This window comes from Temnothorax nylanderi, unplaced genomic scaffold (genome assembly GCF_030848795.1).
Source record: "Temnothorax nylanderi isolate EJ_2023f unplaced genomic scaffold, tnyl_v1.0 TNYL_tig0005_pilon, whole genome shotgun sequence".
In the NCBI taxonomy this organism is placed as follows: Eukaryota; Metazoa; Arthropoda; class Insecta; order Hymenoptera; family Formicidae; genus Temnothorax; species Temnothorax nylanderi.
Genome location: NW_027249067.1, coordinates 1,651,284 through 1,677,371, shown reverse-complemented (window position 1 = coordinate 1,677,371; position 26,088 = coordinate 1,651,284). Strand labels below are relative to the sequence as shown.

Below are 26,088 nucleotides of genomic sequence, written 5' to 3'. Positions count from 1 at the left end.
ATTTATTTCCGCACTCACCTTCGTTGTTTTAAATAAATGTAATGCTTCCTTGCATATTACTCACTCCAATTACTTCATGCTATATTTATTATTTCGCCTAGATTTTATTTCTGATCTTTAAAAAGAAGATCTGTTTGAAAAATGAGAAATAAAGAAAAGACTAAAATTTATTTTGTTATAAAAATTAAAATTGCCCATTATTTCCTCGATATGTCAATATTGAATGCAACTTACATCTGATATATTTTAAACTGTTAAAATTGAATACATATCAATATATAAATGTAGAGTTCCTACAAGAAAAAGGAGTTGTGTCAGCTTTTATTTTTGGAAACTAGTTTGATTTAAATCGTAATTTGATTCTCTTTAAAGATGAAGTACGATAGAAAAAATAAAATAAAATTAAAAATATATTTGATTAAGCACTTTTAATTATTACGTTGAAGTTAAGTTGAGTACAACGCAATGTTGTAAATGAAAAATGGAGGAGAATAAGTCGACTTTTCTTTTAAAATGAGTGCTGCGATAGCGATGACGAACAGTTCGAAAAACTACCTAAATATAGAATACGTGCGGGGCTATTGTTAGGACGTTTACGTTTTCCCGAGTGCATCTACTGTCTGAAGACTTGAAAGCACCTTAAAATAGTTGTTTATTCTATTAACTGTGAGTGCTGTATCTCAAAGTAGAATTTATAACACAATCGAATAAGATACAAGCCGTTTTCGGTCTAAGCTTAGATCTTAGGCAGCTCAATATTAATTTTTCCGTATATATGTATTATTAATAATACATTGATATTCCAAACTTTTTACTGCGCGCCGATCACAGCCGGACTTGAAACACAGTTATCGTTGGAACATTAAAAAACCCTTCCCTCCCCACAATTAAATCGACACGATTTAATTATTTAAAAAGTGTAAAGAATTTATTGCGAAAAATATTACCTCAGCCAGGATTTGAACCTGGAACTTCCCTCATTCCGTGAAGGGTGTCGTACCAATTCGACCACTGAGGCATGTGGTAATATTTATCGCAATAACCGGTTAATAATAGTTTGAAACGTCTTTCTCAGGCGACGTGAAATAAATAATAAGAATTTATAACGCTGGTAATTCAACGAATTACTGTCTTGCATTTTATTACTGAGAACAAATAACAAAATTAATTTCTCATTCATATTAATTATATATTTTTATTCAATTTGTCGAGCATTATTTACGTTTTAGGCCTTGAATTATTTTTTAAATATTTTACATATTTTGTTAGAATAAAAGACTGAAGTTCTTTGATGCTTGTTACGTAAAATATCATCCCCTTATAAAGATATGAAACGCAATATCCATCGGAAAATCTCTCTTGACTTGGATTTGTTTTCTCGTGATTAATGGATGGCTTCCTAGGATGTGAAATACGCGCGGAAGTCTAAAGCAACGCTTCTGCGCACGAATTCGATGCGAAGACGTATATCGTCGGTTTTGCGCAGGCGGTCTTTCGAAATGGTATTTTTAGAGATGCGAGTCGGTGCCCGCTAGCAACGACGACAGTAGTCAGACAGAGTCGTCGTTGACCCTTGGAGAAACCGAAGCCACGAACGAATTTCACGATTTTTCCATTGACTATTGGTGAGCGACTTTTACTTGGATTCTGAATCGCTGTATCCGAAAACTCTCGCTTGTGCGGCTGCCATCCTGAAAACGGAATGCCGAATCTTCGCTGTTATACATGATAACATCTAGTTTGTTTTATTTAATACCTATATTAAAGTCTACGCATATCTTTCCGTGATATATATGATCGTATTAAGCTACAATATGTTGCACTTGCTTCCATTAAACGGTTATTTGTTATTTTCGCGTTGTAATTAAAAGCGCTAAATCGAATGTGTTTCTATTTTTACCCTGCTAATCTAGGTTTTTTATCCTACTTAGTTTTTAAAGTGAGAGTCGGGATACAATCTAGATCGAACTAGTTTCTAAAAATAAAAGCTTGCACAATCCAAACTTCTTCTTTCGGTAACTATACATCTACGAATTGCTAAGTATGCAATTTTAGCAGTTTAGAAACATCTTGATATGTTAAATTACAAGTTCAGAGTTCAAATTCAAATTTGAAGGCAAGATTGTATGTATTTCCGTATTTATATTATTTACATTAGGAAAAGATTATCTATCTCATCATTATATTTTAGGCAAAATGAGGAACATTATGCTACCGATTTAGATATTCAGCAAAATTTTTTACAGGGAAAATAATCGAAAAATCCATATACTTTTCACTCCGGTAAGTGAAAAATTTAAATAATGGGAGTCTCAAGTAGCAGTAGTGGTCCGCCGGCTTTGATCTCTGCAAGCGAACATGAGGCAGAAATACCTTCGCATCCGGAAGATTGCCCCACGAACGACCGAAGACAAAGAACGTATGTCGGAACGAGTATCTATAAGAGGGAGGATCACCCACAGTTGCAAGTACGTCGCTAACCAAATATGTATTTGAAGAAAGAAAGAGAGAGAGAGAGAGAGAGAGAGAGAGAGAGAGAGAGAGAGAGAGAGAGAGAGAGAGAAATTTTGAATTTATTTGATACTTTGGCATACAGGGTCCGAGCCCCTACGCGACCTTGAGGACTGGCGAATTCTGGGATCAGAGGCCAACGGCACCCAGCCTATCGAGTATGCTGCCTCCCAAACATGAGACTCTGGTAAATCGTTGTTTGTTCTTCTTCTCTCTTCTTTGCTTTGTTATATTAAATTCTTAGTTCATTGTTGCATGTCATTTTCACCGACAAACAACGAACTTGGCGAGTACACTTTTCCGCGAGCGATGGCGAAACATATATGCTACCGATATTCATCTCGACTGTCATGTCTGCTTGTATGGGTGTAGCTAAATTAAACTCGGGCATTGCCATCGTCGAGTTGCACCTGCGATTTTCTGGACAAAAATCACGCTGTTTTATCCCGCGGAAGCCGGTTCTTCTGTTGGCCGAAAAGCTGGCTTCTCTCCAATTCGTGTTTTCAGAGAACACACTGACTCACAGTCACGAAAAGTCGTCTCCACAGTCATCGGTCGCGATCACGTGCTTATTCTCGGTCGGTTTGCGGGAACGTTGCGTTCTATGCCAGTGTACTATTGCGAATCGTCGAGGGCGGATCATTATCTCTCGAAAGCCGGTGAAATTTTTCTTCCGAAAACTGTAAATTTGCGCGAGACACTTTTTAAACGCGTATTAACGTTTTGCAAAAGAAAAAAGAGAAAATGTCTTTGTTTCCTTTATCTTCTTTGTTTGAAATCGCGTGATTCATCGTTTGTCACACATGTTAAATTTCACAAGATAAATTTTTTAATTGTCATTGTTCGTATCTCGATCGATACCAATCAAGTTTCGTAAAAAAAAGGGACCTTTCGGTACAATTAAAGATTGCTTCTTAAGTTTTTAACGAACTAGGATCCGAAATTACAGTCCGCTTATTTACGTTTGCAGTTAACGTGCGCCACGCAAATGACAGGCTGGCAGTCTGCCGATAGTCACGATCCCCTAATGTGTCGACAGAATAATGAAATCGTCGAGCTTTCGCGAATCATCTCGCAGCTGGCCATGGCCAATCATCAATTAGCTAATGCGCATAGTGCAACGCTAGCGCGTATGGAAGCGTTATATTTGGAGTTGTCGAAGGATAGAGAAAATCGGGAGCAGATGATTTCGACGGAGAATTGGGAAATATGCGAGGATGTTCCTCGGAAAAGACTGCAGGATGAAGACGGACAAAAGGAAGAAATACGAAGACTGGAGCAGCGTGTCGTTAAACTAGAAAAATTGCTAGCAGCGTGCAATTTTGAACAGTGCAAACAACGAGGCTTGCAAGAAGACAGCAAATTATGCTCCAGAACGGAAACGTCGGAGAATTCTCTGAAGACGCGAGATACGAAGAACGAGAATTCCTGTTCGAGATCCGCGGAATTGCGTTGCGAATCGACGGAGCGACGAACGAATCGCTTCGTGATTGATGCTGGTATTAGTGAAGTACCTGACGATTGTGGCACGATCAGGAAGGAAACGAATGTTCAAATATGCTGTAGTGCTCATTCCGATGATTCCGAGACGAATATTCCTAGATTAGACGAAAACTCGTGTTCCGTGAATGTAGATTTAGATAAAGTGCGCAGAAGACGCGCAAGGTTGAGAGATGACGAACAAGATTCGATGAAAAATTCAGGGAGCGGAGAAATATTCAAATTGTCGGAAGAAGTTGAGAGATTGAAAGCGGATCGACTGGAATTTCAAAGCGCGAACGAAAGACTGCTGCGCAGTCTGACGGATCAGAAAAATTTAGCGGAAAAATTAGGCGTAGATTATGAGGTATGGTAATATATTCTAAAACTTCGGATTCTAGGGCTTGCAGGAAGAAATCAAGAGTCTTTGTCATTTACATAATCTTTCGTTGCGATCAATTTAGCGCCAACGTACATTTAAACATTCTATAATAAACATTGTCTTTTTTTATTTAGGAACTGAGAACGCGATATGCAACGGTAGAAGCTAATTTGCATGAACGCAAACAACAATACGACGAACTGACGAAACACTTGGATTGCGCTAAGAAAGAGGTCGAAAGATTGCTGAAAGAGGTCGATGTCTTTCAGTCGGAAAAAGACACTGCCGACGCGAAAATTTCAATTTTGGAACAAAATTTGCAAAAATCATTGCTCGAGACTGAACGGATTAAGAACACGGAAAGCCAAGAGATATCAGAATTGCGGGCACAATTGTCCGAAGAAGTCTCGGACAAAATAAAGCAGATTAAGGCTCTTAAAGACGCTTCGCAGGAGATTCAAAGACTGAAGGAGACTATGAAGACTGAAAGAAGGAACGAGGACGATGTTGTTTCGAGAGATGATATTGGTATATTTTATATTGTCTATAAGAGCTTCCATTATATTATTCTAATAGAATAACATTGTATAAGTGAATCGTGTTTTAACTCACAAAATAAAATCGAGCGTTTATATGCTATAGATTCAATAGACGACATACCGGAAAGTGCGTCGAATCCAAATTGTGCCGCTGCCAGTATGGACGAATTTAGAAAGGAACTAACCATGAAGAGGGAAGCTAGACATAGAGCCATCGCGGCGGTCTCGTCCGAGATGGAAAGACTTAGAAGAGAATTGGACGCTGAGAAGGAAGCTCATTCCGAAACGTCGAGCATGTTGGCTCAGTTACGTTCCGCTCATAGCAATCCGCAAGATCTCGATCTTGCGAATCGCGATTTTGCGAAGGCTACGATGAAAGAACGAGAGGAGCACAAGCACGCAGATGAAAACGAGAAAGCGTTGAAACGCGCGGAAGCGCAACGATTGACGCGCACCCTAAAGGTATTGTTTGTCATACATTTTTATTTGCAATCGAAATCCGTGAATTAGTACACAGGTGCAGGCTTGTTTCAGGTATCCGATGAATTGAGGAATGACGTGCGATACCAAATTGAGAAGGTGGACGACCTTCGTTACCACCTGGAGTCCGATCCAGAGCGTCACCGACAACGCATTCGCTGCTTGACGGAAGTGACCAGCAAGGCTCGCGTGTCTCTCATTGCACGAGAACGTCAGACCAATGAGCTGAAGAATTATCTGGCTCAACTGTTGGTCAGATTGGGCGACAGAAGTTTCCTGGAAGTCCAAGATGACGTGGGAGTCGAATGCGACCGACAGCTGGAGAATATAAACGCGCTGAAAAGCCTCTACAACGAGAGGCTGAGGATCTTGACCGAGTTGAAAGATTCCGCGACCAAGGAGCTGACGGATGTGAAACAGAAACTGGAATACACTTTGAAGAAATCGGAGAACTTGGAGGAGGAGCTTAAAAAAGCTGAAGACAAGGTATCGAAGTGTTACCGTTCGATTTTACTTTTATTTTATTTTTTTTATGATTGTTGGAGTTTGAGATTCTTATGTTATGTTACGCACGCCAGGTCGACGCTCAAGATTCAGAAATAACAAACTTGGAATCGCAATTGGGATTAACCAAGGCGGATTGCAGAGATCTGCAGAATCAAATGTCTCTCATTAATGGATTATTCACGCAGATGCTGCTCGGAGCTTCTTCTGCGGACATGGACCTTGATCGTTTAACTCAGTTGCTACAGGTATCGTGTTGTTGATTCATTATATACATATTTATAGTTCATCATTAAAAATAATTAATATTTTAACATTTATAAAAAAGTTACAAGTTTCATAAAAGAAAATATATAAGTAAAAAGAACGAAAATAATAATTAATTTGATTTTAACGCTGCAGGAGAATCACGATCTTATAAGTGACATAGCCAGGGAAGAAAGTACCGAAGCAGCGGCTCTTCCTAAACTTCTTTTGGATTTGATTGAACAAGTCGAAGGCGGCAAAACATCCCAGAAACACACGAGTGAAGAGAGTAGTGTAGAAAATGTCGGCGAAGTTGACAGGAAGGAAGATGATCTGCAAGAAGAAGATATCGCCCATAATTTACCTAAGGTCAATATTCATAAAAAAGAATATATACATATATTAATTCCTATAATATAATTCATGCATTTTTGAATGTTAATTTAAATGTACGTCACAGTAATACTGACAATTATACGATTGTGTGCTCTCGTTTTAATACACAAGTCGACATCGTTAAAGTAATTGTGAAATTACGTTGTAGGTGTGGCGCGTTTTATTGGAACTACTTAGTTGTCACGCGGTGACCTCTCCGAGCGTTTCCGTTGCGTCCTGTTCGGATCCGAACAGCTGTTACAAGTCTGTGGATACTCCGGCCGGCCCAACATTGGTAATATCCGTCAGCAAAACTTATATTCGTTTGAAGGAACTAATTCTCGAGAAGAAGCATTTGGAGAAGGAGATGAATCGCATGAAGCAGTTGAACACTCATTTGGAAAGTAAACTGGGCGAACAGGTAAATGGTCTTCTAAGCATTCACGTATAAATGATACAATAGAAATTTATCATTATTTGTTTCAATATCTAGGAGAAGAGACTCTCTATGGTGTCGGTCGAGTTGGCGAAAACATGGAATATCGTCGGCCGGATGCAGGCGCAGCATCAGCAGTTGCACACACACGAGGAGATATTAAGATACGAACTGCAAGAGAAGAGGAAAATGTTGCAGGAATTGAAGCAGGAGTTGGAATACTGCAGAGAGAAGTGGGAATCGGCTAGACAAAAGAACACGAATACCGAACGGGAATGGAGAAACTTGCGTCGCGAGTTTGCTGCACGGAAAGCTTTAGCTGCCCACGATTCTTTCAATAGGTTTCTTATTCACGATTTTATTATAAATCTCACTGTGTTTTAACTCAATACTGAGATATCTCTAAATAATGAGAATTGAAAATATTACAAACTTAAGTTTTATTTTTTTGGAAGTAGACTTTATAAAAATAATATTATTTTTATTTTTATTAATATTTACGAATTTTATGATTGGTTATTAGAAACTACGAGTATCAAATCTGTTTTTTTTTTTTAAACAGATTACAACTAGATTGTGTTAAAACTATTTAAGATATCTTAATGTTTCTATTGCTTGCATTATAGTATTAGAGAGATTTTTAGAACTATTATGTTTTATTATTTATTATACGAAAATTGTTCTGCAATTGCCGACTCATATTTCAATTATTCCATGTAGCGCTGAAAGCGGCTTCAGCGACGAGAGGGGTGATGACACCGACGAAGAAGAAGCGATTGAGGGACGAATCAGACATGGTCCTCGCCGACGGACACGAAAGGTTTTTACTAATTATTTCTACAAATTTTTGTAATTTTTATTCTTATAAAAAAAATGTGTCTTGAACTAATATAGGAGAGTCCTAGAGCACCGACACCGGACACAGAATCCGAACAGCCGACAGATACTGAGCTATCAGAGTCGAAGACTGGTTCCTCGGTGACTTTAGAACAACGCACGCCGACTCCGGAGACCGAGGCGGAATTGGACGAGGCAGAAATTGCACATATTGATTCAGAACTTATTAACGCGACGGAAGTTGATGTAAGCGAAATCGCAGGAAATCGTATTTAGAATATTTTATCGATGACTAATCGATATAATTTTGAACAGCGCATCGTGGAAGATACGCAAGAGATTCTGGATCCTTTGGATCAAGCTCTCACCAATGTTATACAAGATCTTATAAAAATTGACGATGGAGAATCAGACGAGAATGTTTCGACTTCACGGGAGAGAATAACGACACCCTTCGAAGATTCGTGCGACAATCTGATTCCCGAAACCAGCGATACAAAAACTGATCGAATGACAACTTCTGAAACGGATTTCTGCGACAGAAATCCGCAATCTTGGACACCGGCTACTGAATCTCAGTGTTCGTCACCCACTGTGAAGACACTGAAACGAACAGCTACGAGTATCGATCTATCTTCGGCGGTAGATAATGGTGAATTGCCCGAATCATCGTCAACCGTGACCAGAAATTTGTCAGAGCTGCACCACGATGACGGTGAGAAAATAAAATCCGAAAGTGTTCCATCATCGCCCGTTTCTGCACCCATCGCTACTGTTGTGAATACAATCGGCACGATGTCTGTCTTTTCCATCGGACCTCTTCCTGCATCTACTGCATTACCCTCGTCAAAAAGCGTGCAGTTCAGCAATCCCTTGATCGTAGGTCCGTCTAATCGTTTTCTTGCTCCAGTGTTCGGCGCAGCCGCGACAGAAGTGGACAATTTTACGGATAACTGTACCACCTGCTCGTCGACAGTGTCATCAAGTCACGAAGAGGAGTCGATAGAAGGTAGGGATCAACGATCTTCCAAACCAGTAGATAACGTCGCAGATTCCGACAATGTCTCCGTGGATTCCTCTTCGAGTTTGGACACGGTTCGAGAATTTCCTACGGCCGACGTCAGTCCTACGCCTTCGTTTAGATCGGCATCTAGAGACGAGTTGCGGGAAAGCGCGACAAACTCGCAAACAGAAATCACATCGACTAAATCCCAAACTCCTGAGGAAGTTTTAGCTACACGTGCCGATCGATTAAAACGTTTGGAGGAGCAGGCCGATTGGCTTATGAAAAAAATGAACGCTACGAGCAAACGTGGTACCGCTCTCTGCATAAGACTGGAGGAGCTTCATGAAGTTTACGGTGAACCACCGGTTCCTCCGCCCATGCCAGATGTTTTACCCAACTGTAGGCTGCCATCTACCCTGCCCAATCTACCTCGTCAGGTAAAAGCACGTGATAATTTTATAGATAAATTATCATTGATTTATATGTTGCCTAATATTTTAATTTCTCTCGTAGGTACCTGAATCATCATCCGCTGAGAATAGTAAGAATACCGAAAGCGAAAGCTCGAGCACAGTAAAAAATGACACGTCAAGTGCAAATGTGCCGTGAAGCACATATAATTCTTTACTCACAAAAGAAAATTAGTTAATATTTATCTTCATCCTTTAAACAAAACTATAATATCCTCTCTGCAATATGTATTTTATTTGCGATGTTGTCCCGGATGTTAAAATTCATTTATCGTAATATTAATACAGCTAATTATAAAATGAGCTGTATTAAGCTGTGATCCTATATTGATCTTCTCTCTCGATATACCTTCAAATTTAATTTTAATAAAGACTTATTATTTATCTATACCTTAATTTTATATCATATATATAAATACTATATAACGCAGTTTTCTTCTTGTTGTTTCCAAATAAAAATTGGCGTAATTTTTCTGTTAGATTCTATTTTGTACCTCGCGTATATGTATAATTAATAAAGAAAATCCAAAAAATTTTCCCATATAACAAATATGTGAGAACAATTTTCTCATGAACAATAATTTATACAAGACGACCCATTGTAATGTTATATCTAAAAAAATATTAATAAAATTAGATCAAAAGAGACGTACAATTTCGTTTTATAAAATTTTATTTAATTTAGTAAGAATCACGTAAAAATTATATATGTAAAAAAATAGGAACGTAAATAATACTGTGTAAAATAATGTTACATAATTATATTACTGTATGTATGATATTTTTAAAACATTTTTATCGCGGCAGACTATGTACAACATGTGCATATTGAAACGAAACATATGGACAAGCACAGCTGAAAAGCGCATAATATGTTTGCAAAACTTTCACTTTGTGACTTGTCTCGCGAATGATATTCTATGAACAGAAAACATCTGTTGAATTTCCTTTATTTTTCTTTCGACGTTGAATCGATTATTTAAGCGGCAATTACTTTCCCACAAAAATGTTAAATTACAAATATTTTGATCTCACTGTTATTTCGCGCCGTTACAATTAAGCTAAATCACAATTAGAATTAAATTAAATTATAAAACTTTAATATGTGCAAAAAAGGAAAGTTATAAGGGAACATTTACTCGACCGACAGAATATGATAATAACGATAAATATTTCTTAATTTTTATATTTTTGCTTTCATACTTACTAAGATATTTTTTAATTTTTAGTTTTTTTAAATAAATAATCAGCAAAGTACAAAAAATAGAAAAATGGTAAAAATTATGTGTTATATACATATATCAACAATAATATTATGTGTGGATTATAATTCGCAGTTGTGTAGTACACGAGATATTTTTGGAGAATTTTCTCTGTCATGAATTATATATGATAACGTTTGAATATAAATTACCACATACCGACTTTACCATATACATGTATTTAAAAAATCTCTCTTAATATATAATGTAGAAAAAAATAAAAACTTTTATTATATATAGTATGACGCCAAGCAATCGATTAAACTTATTAAAAATTTCTTCCGCTTAGCCGTTTTTTAGATATGACAGTCGTACCTCTGTTTAATTCGACGTGATTCGGGTGTAGATACATTTTCTGTCTCGTTGCCTCTGTCGCGAGCGCATACTTGAGACACTGCGCGAGACACTGCCGTGTCTCTTCATATATGTATATTAATATACATAATGAAGCACGTGGATAAGAATCGCCGAAATACGACTAGTGCGCTGGCAGAACCTTTACAGCAGAATTTTCCTTATGAATGTTCTATGAGAAAGAAACATCTGTTGAACTTCTTTCGGTTCTTGAATCGATTACTCAATTGCCGAGCTCATCACGAAGATATAAGTGTTAAATTGCTATTGCGTGTCGATGTAAGAGCGATATTCTACGTATTGAATTTTTTTAACCCTTTAGGGTAAATTACGGAAAATAGCTTAAATTGTAAAACATTAAAATTGATGCTAGAAGAGAGAATATTTAATGAGCAAACTGAATGTGGTAGGGATAAGCGGATCGTCGTCCATTACATCCCCGTCATACCTATTTCAGTGCTAGCAGAGAGATGGTCAATGTTGTGGATAAATACTTCAGTCTTAATCGAATTCTTTTGCTGACAGTTGGTTTGTGGCCGTATGAAAAATCCAAATACGTTCAACTGCAATTAATCTGCGTCTATTGTATACTTATATCTGGCATTATATTTCAGGTATAGCAATTTTAATTTTTATGATACTTACATATGTTATCTTGGACACACATCTTACATCTGTAGAAGCAATTTGTACCTATGATATATCCTTGAAAATGTTAATTGGGTTATAGAGAGTGTGTCAATAGAGGATTTTAATAAAAAAATATTTTAGTTTAAATTTTAAAACTGGTATATAATAAATAGTCAATAATATTATTCACTTATTCTCTATTCATATAAGAAAATCTGTGTGAATGCACATATACATTTATCCACTTGTGTACATAATGCAATTACGTTCCAATGTATTAAATGTCAATTACAACTATAATAATATGAAAAAATTATAAATATTTTATTAAAAATTGTTTTATATATAGAATAATAACTAAAAATATCTTGCAATATGTGGAAGTTAAAAATAAGAATGCTCTTTTATTCGAATTTCTAATTTCTAATTTCTTAAAGAAATTTATTACTTATAGCTCACAACAATGTTAACTTCAAAATGTACTGCAGAATTTATCATAAAGATTTTATCTCCCTCTATTGGTTCCAGTGGCCTAGTCATAAAATATAATGCTTTTTATGTTAATAGTAAAACGGTAAGTTCAAATAAATATATCTCAATATCTAAAATTTAATATCTAACAACTCTTTTGAAATTTTATTAAAATAAATAGCATAAATATTTATTGAAAGAATAGGTAAAGTTTTTAATGGAACAAGTTCAGCATATCTATAACGATTTAAGAGACAATAACGAAATTGCTATCGCAGAAAAATATGGAAGTATCGCGAAACATTATACAGCTGGTCTTACAAGTAAGACATCTTCGGATTTCTATTCTTTCTTGTATTTCAAACCTGCTATTGAGTTATTATTCAAACCTCCTGTTGAAACTTTTATTAAGATATATAGTTTTAAGTATTGCAAAAAGTCACATTAACGTTTGGATTTAAATGTATCAAAGATGAAGAAATAAGGAAATTCTCCTTCAGAAGCTCTTGTAATTAAAATAACTTTAAATACGAATAACACGCCACATTCGGTCCGAGCTTAGATCTTTTTGTAGCTCAATATTAATTACCGTGTATATATAATATGCATATAAAATAACTTTAACTTTGTACAGTTTGTACTTCGTTCCAAGTCTAATGTTATAAGAAATATGACTGAGAGGTGAAATCTATATATATATATATAAAGACAAATGTCCTGGCTGACTGACTGACTGACTCATCAACGCCCAGCCCAGACCCCTGAACCTAGAAACATGAAATTCGGGTAGTGTATTCCTCTCATGACGTAAGCACCCACTAAGGAGGGATTTTTAGAAATTCGACCCCTAACGGGATGAAAAGGGGTAAAACGTGTTTCACGGATACCGTAGCGAAGCACGGGTGTATCAAGCTAGTAATATATATTGTTGCGCTCGACCTTCGCTGCACTCACTCACTCACACACACACACTCGCGAACGCGGCGCGCAATCCCGTCACCGGGAATAAAGACTCTCAGTTAGAAAAGAGAACTCGTTTAATGCAGAAATGTAACAATAAAAGATAGCTCGTGAACACGTCTGTACGGTTTCGAGGCTCGGCGAAGAATCTGAATGTCGACCGATGTCAGCAAACAACGACAGGCTCGTTGTTAGGAACGTCGTCAGGCAGCGCTTCGCGGCTGCCTTTCGGGCTTCTACCGGGCGTCTCGGCTCGGGCGCAACAATATATAAGTGCACGATACACTTTATAATTTTTTATGATGAGCAACAGACATGATATTAAAATAATAAATCTTATATTTATTAAGTATAGATAAATATAATTTAAGACATTGATGACAATAAGAGACAAAAAGGAGACAGTAACTTGTATAACAGAGATTATTATATTTTTATATGCAGTACAGATATTTACGTATGAAATATTTTATGATGCGATATTAATAGCAAATCCAAATTTTAAACAGCAAAAAATTACATTATATATTACATATATTATATTATATATTATATATTACCATTTTATAATGGTAGGATGCTTTTTTAGTGGTTTTTCTATTTGGTTTATTTATTTTCGTGAGTATCCAATTATGGCCAAACTTTACACATATTATATTACCTACAAACATATCTCGATCACATCATTCGCCAATTACCATGGAATATTTTGTCGATCAAAAAAAATATTTCTACTTACCGCTTTTTCATATAAATGCAACTATGGTGATAGGATGTTTCATAGTGATATCAACAGGTTCAATGCTGATTGCATATCTTCAACATGCCTGCGGAATGTTTAAAATTGCTAGGTAAAATAATAAACTTAAGAATAACCGGCATATTTAAATTAGGAATTAGTTCCGTTTCCTATTAACATTCACACTTGAAAAACATTTTTTTTAATACAAATATTATGTCTCACTTTGCAAGATATATGAGAATGCTAAATAATTGACATATTAAAATAATAAATTCTTGATATGTATGATTTGTTAATATAAAGTACAGTGTACATAAAATTACTTTTTAATTTTACTTGAAAGTGGAATTTTAAATCAAACAAAATAAAGTAAAAGGAATAAATAAAAGTAAAAAAATATTATATTTAATTTATATCTCCGTGTCAAAAATTTTAGAAGAGTTTAATGATATTATACGAGTGTTGCAATTTTATCGTAAACGTTCATATGAATATTTTGGGCTAATACTGACTCAACAAAATCAAGATTTGTTATTTCGTTGAATTATTGCTTATTTTTGTATAAAACTTTATATAATTATTAATAGTTAATTACATTATTTACAGTTATCGTATTGAGAGAGCAATACAAATTTGTATATCAAAAAATATTAAGGTGCAGAACGAGATTCTGGCTTATAAAGGCATAATTCATGCTGTAGATATTCATCGAAAAGCTATGATGTTGGTATTTACTACATAATCTATAATATATGAATAATTCTTGCAATAATTCATTTTTGTTTTTAAAGATTCTCTAGCTATCTAATATCTAAATTTGAAATATCATTTATGTCCTTAATCGCTGTCGGAGTGCTCGCTTTAAGCCTAAGTAGTTTTCGAGTAAGTTTCTGTTCTTATTTATAAGCTTTTAATAATATGCATGCCATTTCTTTATACCGTTTTATGTTAACAATAAATCTTATTATTATCTTTCTACTAACAATATTATACAATACTTATAATTGACATTTATAATCTTTATTTATAAAAGTATTAAAAAATTTAATACATTAATTTATAGTCAATAAATCCTACACCAAATTCTGTAGCAAACTACATATACTGTGTTTCTGTTAGGAGTTGATCTCAGTAGCATATTCGTGTGTATTAGGTCTTTCAGATTGCATTATTTGGATATAATTCTGAAGAGTTTCTGGTTAATCTTGTAATTGCACTTATGTGTTTTATATATATGTTCTTGGCCAATTACATCGGACAACAAATTATAGATCATAATAACCACGTATTTGCCACTGCGTAAGTAATGTATCTACTTTGTATACATTTAAAATTTAATTACCATCATAAAAGAGATATATAATACAATATAGATAATAATAAAGATACACGTATGATGTAGAGACTTCATGTATATATACTCGATTTTCTTAAATTTCTAATATTGTTATTACTTTTAGATACAAAGTCCGGTGGTACGTAACTCCTTTACACATACAAAGATTAATACTACTTCTGTTGCAAAGAGGCAATAAGAATTTTGGCCTGTGTGTCGGTGGATTGTTCATAGCATCTATAGAATGTTTTGCAACGGTACAACATATTTTATATACGTTTTATGTACTAATATTTACCATATACAAATATTTCATATATGATATATAGTACCAATCATATTCTATACAATATACAATAATTTTGTTTTATAATAAATTGAACATATTTTGATACGATTATATGAGAGCAAACATAATATTTTACAGCTAACCAATGCAGCCGTATCTTACTCTGCTCTCATGTATTCAATGCGATAGTATAACAATTATTATTATAATAGTAGAAAGTTGACAAAAGCGTGCAATCTATCTTATGTGTAAAAAAATGAATACAGTACGTAACATGAAAGAAGAACAAATGGGAGCCAAAAGAGAAAGATTTTATAATAACGTTTACAATTAATGTGTAAGAGAGAGAGAGAGAGAGAGAGAGAGAGAGAGAGAGAGAGAGAGAGAGAGAGAGAGAGAGAGAGAGAGAGAGAGAGAGAGAGAGAGAGAGAGAGAGAGAGAGAGTAAGAAGATTTAAGTAATATATACAGGCTAAGTATAAGTACAAAAAAATTTAAGGGGATATTCCGCGGCTTATTTTAAGACAAAAAGGTTCTACAAACATATGCCCTAAACTGCTTCTTTTTCATAATACAGGTCAAAGTAGTGAAAAAAATATTAAAATTTCTAAAATCTGGGAAACGTTTGAAGATATTTTATTCAAATTTGGTATGCGTACATGTATTAAGAATCATACTCGAGTACCGATATTGACCAGTATTGATACACACGATTGTATTTACAGTTTTTAATTTCATTTTTTTACCTTATCTCGAAAACGACACATCGTTTCAAAAAAGTAATAGAGGCAGTTTATGTAAAGTTTTAGTTCGGAAATTTAAAAAAAATTGTTGAACTTGGAGAAAACAGTGGTAGTACCATTTCCTCATTAAAAAACTTAATATGATCTATGACCATTTCTTTCTAAAATAAGTCATGAAATATCCCCTTCAAGTTTTTTGTACTTACTTAGGAAATAACCTGTATAATATTTGCATCGCACTTTATATTTACACATAATAAGATATAAATAAAATAAATGACGCAATAAACTTATAATTTTACATTTATTGTCCTTCTTTATAATTATACTACGTAAACACTTTCAAAACTTTAATGTAATCTAACTGCATATATGATTTGATTATTTTATTTTTAAGCATTCTTTCCTGAGAATTGATATTATTTTAAGTTCTGCCACACTACTTCTTAATTCTTTGTTTAATATTAAAATTTATAATCCTTTATATTTTATAAAATGTTATTTAATTTAGCAAGAATAACGTAAGAATTATGTATGTAAAAAATAAGATATGTATATATATATATAATAATATATATATGTATATAAATTCTACAATGAAAAATAATGTTATATAATTTTACTATTGTATAGTAGGTGTGATACTTTGAAAACATTTTTACCTCGGCAGACCATATGTGACATGTGCATACATATTGAAACGAAACATATACTTACTTTCAGTACTGCTGAAAAGTGCATAACATGTTTGCATAACTTTCACTTTATGACTTCTGTCACGAATGATATTCTACGAACAGAAAACATCTGTTGAATTTCCTTTCTTTTTCTTTCGACGTTGAATCGATTATTTAATCGGCGATTTCTTTCCTACAAAAGTATTAAGTTACAAATATTTTGATCTTACTGGTATTTCGTGCCGTTGCAATTAAGTTAAATTATGAAATTAACATACATTATAGAACGTTAAAGTAGAAAAAAGGCATCACAGGGAGCATTAACACGACCAACACAATATTATAATAATGATCGATATTTGTATTGACCAATTTTTATATTTATGCATTTATAATATAGAGGTATTAAGATTTGTTTAATTTTCAACTTTCTTTAACAGATAACCGGTAAAGTACAAAGAAACAGAAAAATATACAAGGCAAAATTATACGTTACATATTAAAAACAATATTACATACATGTGCATTACTATTTGTAATGGTGTAGTCATTTAATCAACGAGATATTTTTGAAGAATTCTCCTTTTCATAAACTATATATACATATGAATATACATAACGATAAATGAAGCACGCGTGCATAAGAACCTTTGAAATATAACTAATTCACATGCACAACTTTTACAGCAGAATTTTTCTCATGAATGACATTCTATGAGAAAGAAACATCTGTTGAATTTCTTTCGGCTGTTGAATCGATTACTCAATTGGCGAACGCGTCGCGAAGATATAGTTAAATTGCAATTGTGTGCCGATGTAAGAACGATATTCTACGTATTGTGTTTTTTTTTTAGCCTTTTAACTAAATTACGGAAAATAGCTTAAATTGTGAAACATTAAAATTGATGCTAGAAGAGAGAATATTTAGTGGGTACAAAACCGAATGTGGTAGGGATAAGCAAATCTTCGTCCATTACATTTTCGTCATAACTATTTCAGTGCTAGCAGAGAGATGATCAATGTTGTGGATAAATACTTCAGTCTTAATCGAATTCTTTTGCTGACAGTTGGTTTGTGGCCGTATGAAAAATCCAAATATGTTCAACTGCAATTAATCTGCATCTTCAGTATTCTTATATCTTGCGTTATATTTCAGGTATAGCAATTTTAATTTTAATGATAAGTACTTGTATTTTACCTCCCACAATTGGTTCCAGCAGTTTTCTCATAAAATATAATGCCTTTTATGTTAATAGTAAAACGGTAAGTTAATTGTCTACTGTATTCGTTCAAATAAATATGTCAATATCTAAAATGTAATATCTAACAGATCTTTTTAAATTTTATTAAAATAAGTAGCATAAACATTTATTGAAAGAATAGGTAAAGTATTTAATGGAACAAGTTCAGCATATCTACAATGACTTAAGAGACAATAACGAAATTGCTATCGTAGAAAGATATGCAAGTAACGCAAAACATTATACAGCTGGTCTTTCAAGTAAGACATCTTTGGATTTCTACTCTTTGTATTTCAAATCTGTTATTGAGTTTCTCGTTGAAACTTTTAGGAAATATCTAGTTTTGAGTTATGCAAAAGTCACTTTAACGCTTCAATTTAAATGCATCAAAGATGAAAAAATAAAAGAATTTGCCACAAAAGTTTTCGTATTTAAAGTAACTTCAACTTTGTTTCTATATTTTAAGAAATATGATTGAGAGGTGAAATAATATACATATATATAGACTATTGCACTAAAATGTAGAATAATAGTGCATGATACTTCTCATAATTTTTTATAATGAGCAACAAATGTTAAAATAATGAATATTTTATTTGCTACGTAGATAAAAATAATTTAAGACATCAAAGACAATAAAGAAGAGACACATAGTAACTTGTATAATAAAGATTATCACCTATTTGTTTAAAATAAAAAGATTTGTGTATAAAATATTTTATGATGTGATATTTATAATTATAACAATGAAAATTTTCAAGTCGTTAAAAAACTATATTTTATATTACCATCTTATGATGTTATTTAGTGATTATCGTTGCTGGTTCATTTATTTTTGTGGGTGCCCAAGTATGGCCAGATTTTATACACATTATATTATCTGCGAACGTATCTCGATCACGTAATCTGCAGATCTCCACTGAATATTTTATTGATCAAGAAAGATATTTCTTCTTATCGCTTTTCCATATAAATGCAGCTATGATCATAGGATGTTTCGTATTGACAGCGACAGGAACAATGCTAATTGCATATCTTCAACATGCCTGTGGAATGTTTAAAATTGCTAGGTAAGATAATGAATTTAAGAATAACCGAGAAATTGAAGTTAGGAATTAGTTCCGTTTCCCATTAATATTCACATTTGAGAAACATTTTTTTAATACAAATATTATGTCTTACTTTGTAAATAGAAGAATGCTAAATATAAGAAATCTAAATAATTGACATATTAAAATAATAAAATCTTGATATGCAATAATAATAATAAAATCTTGATTTTTTAATTATAAAATACAGTGTATGTTAAATTACTTTTTAGTTTTCCGTTAAAAATGCAATTTTGAATAAAATAAAGTACATTATATTTTTTTTATGTCTGTCTATATTTTAAAATTTTTAATAGGGTTTACATAATATTACGAATATTGCAACTTTAACATGTTCGTATACAAATTTTTGACTAATATTAACTCAACAATATCATAATCTGTTGTTTTTTTAAAATTATTGCCTATTTTTCCATAAAACTTTACATAATTATTAGTAATTAAATTATATATTTACAGTTACCGTATTGAGAGAGCGATACAGATTTATATACCAAAGAATATTAACATGCAGAACGAGATTCTGGTTTATAAAGGCATAATTCGTGCTGTAGATATATATATATATAATATTATATGTGCTTTATAACTCACAGTGTAGTCGACATAATACTTTCAAAGAATTCTCACTATTACGGATCAAATGTAACGTACGAATGTACCTACATATCGAATTGAAGCATGTGAGAAGCATATAAGAGTCGCTCAGACATGACTACTGCGCATGTCGAATTTTTACATCGCAGGACTTTTCTCGTGAACAATATACTATGAGAAAAGAACATCTGTTGAATTTCTTTCGGCTATTCAATCGATTACTAAATTGGTGACTATGTCTCGACGATATAGTGTTAAATTGCGTGCATACAGATCTAACAGCGATATTCCGTACTTTGCATTACAGTTGAACTAAATTAAGGAAAATAACTTAAATTGTAACATTACTAGTAATATTCAATTGTAATGTGTTGCAATTTAAGTTATTTTCCGTAATTTAGTTCACTAGAAGAAGGAATATAGCGAAAAAATATATATGTATAATTGACCGACCGAAGGTGGTAGGGGGATACACAAAAAAAACTTTATCCACTTCATCCTCGTCATAAGTATTTTAGAGCTAGCAGAGAAATGATCATGGATAAATATTTTAGTTTAAATCGAACTCTTCTGTTAATAATTGGTCTGTGGCCTTATAAAAAATCGAAACTTACTCAACTTCAGTATATTTGCATTTTTATTATTTTTACAACTGGTATTATATTTCAAGTATGTGTGTCAATATTCTAATAGCTATGCAATATTCTAATTTCCTTGCTACATGCATTAAAGAGTATATATTAAATATATCAAAAATTAATTTATATTTATAATTTTTTCAATAACAATTTGCACAATTAACATTTTCTCAATTAGAATACCAATAAAATTATACGTGATTTAACATGAAAGACAACATTCTAGAAATTTAACTGAATAATGAGGATTCTTATTCGATATTTATATAAAAATAGACGTTTCTGATTTTATATTTATAATTTATAGACCAAATATAAAATTATATGTAAAAAAATTTATACTATTCTAATTTCTTTAGAATATTATTATTTATAGCTTACAGCATTTATAACCTTAAAATGTAACGCTGACCTTATCATCAAAGTTTTCTCTTCTATATTCGGTTTAATTTGTATAGAGATAAAATACATCTCGTTTTACATTAACAATGAAGCAGTAAGTTTGTCTATGTATCTATTTAAATAAATGGCAAACAAATTTTTGGATAAAATTTTAAACTTATGTATTTTTTTTTTAATTTTACTAATTAATTAGAGGTACACAAGTGGTATAAGAACATATTAAAACAATAGGTAAAATGTCGATTAGAATATCTTCATCATGTTCATGCTGATCTGAAAGATCATAACGAAATCGTTATTATAGAAAAATACGGAAGCAAAGCAAGACGTTATACAGCGGTACTTATAAGTAAGTAAATATATTTGATTCTTGTTTGAACCTATGCATTATATGTTTAAAACATGAAGGAAGAAAAAAAGAAAATGACTGAATAATTTTACTAGTAAGACTTAAAAAAATTATTTGAGAAAGTTAGATTAATGTTTAAATTTATATGTTTCAAGCAATAAGGTAATGAGAAACTTCCACTTTAATTAAATAACGTTTTCTAAACTAAGTATTTTTTGCCTTGTACTTTATCTATTTTTAATACATTCAAATCCAGACAACTACAATATACTAGAAAATTATATAAGTTACATAGTCATAGTACTCATAGTATTGATGCATTCAACAACAAATTGAACTGCATTTGTAAAATTATTATCCGTTCCTTTCGGAAAAGTTGGAAAAAGATTTACATATTATTATCTTAATATATGTATGACATAATTATAAAATTAAAAATTCCAAATTATTAAAGACATTTTACAATTTGTGTAATTACTTATTTACAATGTTATCTAGCGCTTTTGGTTAGCCACGCATTTGTTCATATAATCATACAATTGTGGCCAAGGTTTCGTGACATTATCTTGTCTATAAATGGATCTCATCAACGCCATCTACATATTGTGACTGAATATTTTATCGATCAAGAGAAATATTTCTACTTACTGTTATTGCATATGTACATATATTACTACGTAGGATTATTTATTTTATTAGCGACAGGAACATTGCTTTATGCATATCTACAATATGCCTGCGGAATGTTTAAAATTGCTAGGTAAAAACATAATACATACATGTTTAACGTAAAAAAAGAAACATACAAATAATTAAAAATTTGTATTAAAAAAAGAATCGTGTTTCCTATTTTATAGAAATGTGAAACAATATCTTAATTTGTTGTAATAAGTCGCTAAGTATATAGAAAGCATAAATCGTTAAAAGAATAAACTTATACATATACGTATATAGCATTTACATACAAAGAGTTTTCAAATACTAAAATTTGTTATTTTAAAATAAACTTAAGAAAGGAAGAATTTGCCATCTTTTTTGTTAGATATTTTTATCTATCTTTAAACTTAACAGAGATTTTAAAGGGTGTTTACTATTTCTCCCGATTCATTCTTATATAAGTAGAGAAAGTGTGAGTATAATATGGAATACCGAATACCCTGAACTTTTTTTAAGATAACTCGAGAACTATTTAAAGCGACTATGAATCTGTGAAGTAGATTGACTGCAAAATAAAAATTTATAAACTAACTTACGCAAGTAGCGATACACAAAATCTTAAATTACATGTAATTACATGACACCTTGTACTACACTGCCGGTTTGTACGTTGAGTTAGGAGTTCAGCAGCTAGTGATTCCATTGCTGTCCACTAGGTTGTAACAATTAATGGGCTATAAATACCGTAGCATTTTATATTACTCCTGCACTATTCTACATTACCCACACTTTCTCAATCTTTCAAAATTAATTTATTATATTTTATTTGTTACCCAATTTTGAGAATATTATTTACTTCGTGACTTTGTCAGATAAATTTATACATAACTAAAACATTTTAATTATTCACAGTTACCGTATCGAAAGCGCGATGAAAATTTATGTATCACAAAATATTATGCTGCAGGATACGAATTTGCTTCATAAAAGTATAATATGTGCTATAGACATTCAACGAAAAGCAATTGCGTTAGTATTTATTTTATTATATAATAATGTATTAACACATACGCATATCTTCCTTTAATTATTATGTATTTTTATATTAAATTTTATATTTAAAGGTGTTGTGAAATAATACAATCCACATTTGAAGTAATGTTTATGGCTTTAACGGGAATCGGAGTGATAACTTTAAGCTTCAATATATTTCGAGTAAGTTTTGTTTATTTCTAACCTTAATAGATTATTTCTAAATAATCTAATAAGATGACATTAATTAATATTTGATGATTAATGATTGATTGAAAAACTAGTTCATTCATTCCCAACTCTGTAACTTTTTATCTTTATATAAATATACACTACATAATTATATAACTTTTAAAAATATTTTCCTAATATTTAAATTATAATTTTGTGTTAAAGTAAGATTTATATAAAATTTGCAATTTTTAACGTAGTAGAATTAAGTAAGAAATGAATAACAATTGCTTAATGCTTAAAATAATGTAAGAATATTTTTGTTATTTAATAACTTAAAACATTTTAATACACACGTTGTCTGCCCAGTGAGTTTTATTAAGGGGACTAGGAAGGGTTGAAAATGCAGAAATTGGCTCGTGTTTAATTGTTTATAACAAGGCCGCGAAATGAACATAAAACTTTTTTATTGTTAAGGGTATTAATTATAACAATATAAAATGAGAAAATTCATTAAAAGTCATTCCCAGATCAATAATATCGGCATCCCAATATAATAAAGAAAACTGTCGAATCCACGGTTTTACCACGATTCCAGTCGAACGGATAAAGGTTTTGGCAAATTTCAGGAATATTTCTTCTCCTTAGGCTTCCCTCTATTGATTATACCTAAAAAATTAAAAATAAAAATAAAAATAACAAAATGGCGTCCAGAAAACGAAAAATTTGGGAAAATTCGAGTTATTTGTTATTATAAAATTGTAGCAATATTTTTTTTCAATCTGATTTTAGGTATAATCAATAGAGGGAAGCCTAAGGAGAAGAAATATTCCTGAAATTTGCCAAAACCTTTATCCGTTCGACTGGAATCGTGGTAAAACCGTGGATTCGACAGTTTTCTTTATTATATTGGGACGCCGATATTATTAATCTGGGAATGACTTTTAATAAATTTTCTCATTTTATAATGTTATAATTAATACCCTTAACAATAAAAAAGTTTTATGTTCATTCGCGGCCTTGTTATAAACAATTAAACACGAGCCAATTTCTGCATTTTCAACCCTTCCTAGTCCCCTTAAGAGACACGGTAGTGTCTCGCGCCAAGTATACGCGGAGCGAGACCGACCGTGACTTTTTTACGCGACGCGACGGGTTGCGAGTACTCGAGATGTTGAGTATATCTTACCACAGTACGCCACAGTAAAATTTTCATTATCATAATCATATAAATAAAATATTATATAATATTATTAAATAACGCTATATCCTCACTCCTGAATAGTATGTTAAGTTGCAAATTTTTTACTTTACGTTGTTATCTAATTATTTATATAACAAAAAATTTTATATTAAATGGCATCAATGTTTTTAAAAATTTTGAAAACGCCAATTATTAGTGACCACTAGGACGCCACTGAAAAAGCGCCGATCATGACAATCATGGTAGTCAACATGTTAAATAAAGAATTTTTGCTTGTAAGCAACTCAAAGCTTTTTCAAATTTGGATTTCAGTATTATTCAGATATTCGATAATTCAAATTCTGGATTATGTTAATTTTAAAGCTGTATATCTAGATTTCTTTGATAATATGTATATTAATTAAATTCTTTACATAGTCACACGATTTTTTATTTAAATTGATTACAATGTCAAAATTCGCTCTATTAGGTTTTTCAGATTACATCATCGGAATATAATATTGAAGAATTTTCCATGCCTTATTTAGCATCAATTAGTTGTCTCTTATACATGTTTATAGCCAATCTCCTTGGACAAGAAGTTACGGATCACTATAATCACGTGTTTGATTCGGCGTAAGAAATATTTTCTCACTGTTATTATGTTATTTTACAATAATGAAAGTAGGAATTAATATTTTACTTTTTAATTTTTTAATATGATACACGAAATGCGGTATTACTCGTATCTTTCTTTTCTCAAATTATCGATTTATTATATCGTCATATGCAGATACAAAATCCAATGGTATCTGGCTCCTCTACATATACAAAAGCTGATACTGTTACTAATACAGAGAGGCAACAAATCTTATGGGCTAACCGTAGGTGGACTGTTTGTGGCATCTTTGGAGTGTTTTGCTACGGTAAGGAATTTTTTTTTTTAAATATGATAATAAAATGAATATAGATATTATATTTCTTTCGTCTCCCTCTCTCTCACTTTGTCCTTCTTTTTCCTTCGTTTAAAGAAATAAAACAAAGACAAACATTATTTGTTGCAGTTGTTAAATACATCTGTATCTTATTTTATTGTTATGTATTCAACGCGATAGTGATAGCAAAACATATCGACTAACACCATAGTGATGAATTTAGTAAAAAATGATACAGTACATCTTATGTAAGAAATATCGCGGATTATATAAAAAAAGTATGTAAATTAGATAACAACAAACTAAGAAGTTCCACAGTAATTTTTGTAAGAAACACAATATAACTATTTCATATTCCGCACAATCAATTATTACACATTCGCAAAATATGCGAGAATAAGTTGAAATAAGTTATAATAATTTGTTGTATGTAATATTTGTTGTATGTCTTTTATCTTAATTAACAGTACTTTCATGTTTTAAAAACCTCGCTCCAATACCTAGTAGAGATGTTGTTTTACTTTTTTATTTACTTGCATTTTAAAAATTTATGTTACTGCTCTTGCAAAATTCTTTGCCTTTACAAAATTCTTTCTTTGTTTAAGTTTTTAAATGCATACATTTTTATATACTAAAATCTTATAATTTTTAATAAAAAGGAAGAAAGATGCTGGATAATAGAAAAATACATAAAACAAAATTATTTATTTTGCGAGAAATGATATTGCTTTACAGATCGTAATTTTATAGATAATATATTTTTAAAACATTTTTATTCTGAAGAATCTCAAAATTAACTTACAACTGCACCCGTTGAAAGAACGAAGATGAATACGCCACCAGTAAGTAAGAAACGGTTAATGCGCTTGCGCAACTTTCACTTCAAAACTTCTCTCGTGGATTATATTCCATGAGAAAGAAACATCTGTTGAATTTCTGTCGCCATTGAATCGATTACTTAATCGGCGACCGCGTCTTGGTGATATAGCGTTAAATTGCAAGTGTTTCAATTTTACGAAGATATTTTGTACCTCTTAAATTTAGAT

General features: G+C 32.0%; 3 protein-coding genes across 7 annotated transcripts; all 3 read left to right on the top strand.

Moving 5' to 3' along the window:
- Positions 1–1,509: 1,509 nt before the first annotated feature.
- On the top strand, positions 1,510–9,913 carry LOC139776194 (uncharacterized). 5 transcript variants are annotated; one of them, XM_071712741.1, is made up of 16 exons: positions 1,523–1,625; positions 1,932–2,015; positions 2,247–2,468; positions 2,597–2,698; positions 3,482–4,357; positions 4,507–4,900; positions 5,015–5,373; positions 5,446–5,877; positions 5,970–6,143; positions 6,298–6,510; positions 6,686–6,937; positions 7,010–7,293; positions 7,673–7,772; positions 7,847–8,035; positions 8,105–9,232; positions 9,309–9,913. In XM_071712741.1, exons 3-16 carry the CDS (start codon positions 2,304–2,306, stop codon positions 9,402–9,404), a joined length of 4,764 nt encoding a protein of 1,587 aa, XP_071568842.1. In that variant the 5' UTR covers positions 1,523–1,625; positions 1,932–2,015; positions 2,247–2,303; the 3' UTR covers positions 9,405–9,913. The 5 variants fall into 5 exon arrangements, with proteins under 5 accessions (XP_071568837.1, XP_071568842.1, XP_071568850.1 ...); XM_071712736.1 differs by lacking the exon at positions 1,932–2,015 and having other exon boundaries at positions 1,510–1,625; XM_071712749.1 differs by lacking the exons at positions 1,523–1,625; positions 1,932–2,015; positions 2,247–2,468; positions 2,597–2,698 and adding an exon at positions 2,847–3,170 and having other exon boundaries at positions 8,105–8,504; positions 8,700–9,232.
- Positions 9,914–13,575: 3,662 nt separating this feature from the next.
- On the top strand, positions 13,576–16,334 carry LOC139776881 (uncharacterized). The gene is made up of 6 exons (XM_071713892.1): positions 13,576–13,793; positions 14,291–14,407; positions 14,476–14,566; positions 14,838–14,983; positions 15,145–15,277; positions 15,448–16,334. Exons 1-6 carry the CDS (start codon positions 13,642–13,644, stop codon positions 15,496–15,498), a joined length of 690 nt encoding a protein of 229 aa, XP_071569993.1. The 5' UTR covers positions 13,576–13,641; the 3' UTR covers positions 15,499–16,334.
- A 1,406-nt stretch (positions 16,335–17,740) lies between these two features.
- Positions 17,741–25,335, top strand: LOC139776873 (uncharacterized). The gene is made up of 9 exons (XM_071713878.1): positions 17,741–17,798; positions 17,885–17,991; positions 18,112–18,229; positions 18,778–19,039; positions 22,634–22,750; positions 22,846–22,936; positions 24,598–24,743; positions 24,901–25,033; positions 25,172–25,335. Exons 1-9 carry the CDS (start codon positions 17,741–17,743, stop codon positions 25,220–25,222), a joined length of 1,083 nt encoding a protein of 360 aa, XP_071569979.1. The 3' UTR covers positions 25,223–25,335.
- The last annotated feature ends 753 nt before the right edge of the window (positions 25,336–26,088 follow it).

Coding starts and splice junctions, on each gene's coding strand:
- LOC139776194 (XM_071712730.1), top strand. CDS start 2,862: ATGTCTGCTTGTATGGGTGTAGCTAAATTAAACTCGGGCATTGCCATC. Junction 6,938..7,009: donor AAAGTAAACTGGGCGAACAG/GTAAATGGTCTT, acceptor TTCAATATCTAG/GAGAAGAGACTCTCTATGGT. Junction 8,036..8,104: donor TTAACGCGACGGAAGTTGAT/GTAAGCGAAATC, acceptor AATTTTGAACAG/CGCATCGTGGAAGATACGCA.
- LOC139776881 (XM_071713892.1), top strand. CDS start 13,642: ATGGAATATTTTGTCGATCAAAAAAAATATTTCTACTTACCGCTTTTT. Junction 13,794..14,290: donor GGAATGTTTAAAATTGCTAG/GTAAAATAATAA, acceptor CATTATTTACAG/TTATCGTATTGAGAGAGCAA. Junction 14,408..14,475: donor ATTCATCGAAAAGCTATGAT/GTTGGTATTTAC, acceptor TTGTTTTTAAAG/ATTCTCTAGCTATCTAATAT.
- LOC139776873 (XM_071713878.1), top strand. CDS start 17,741: ATGATCAATGTTGTGGATAAATACTTCAGTCTTAATCGAATTCTTTTG. Junction 17,799..17,884: donor AATTCTTTTGCTGACAGTTG/GTTTGTGGCCGT, acceptor GTTATATTTCAG/GTATAGCAATTTTAATTTTA. Junction 22,937..24,597: donor TAAGCTTCAATATATTTCGA/GTAAGTTTTGTT, acceptor TCGCTCTATTAG/GTTTTTCAGATTACATCATC.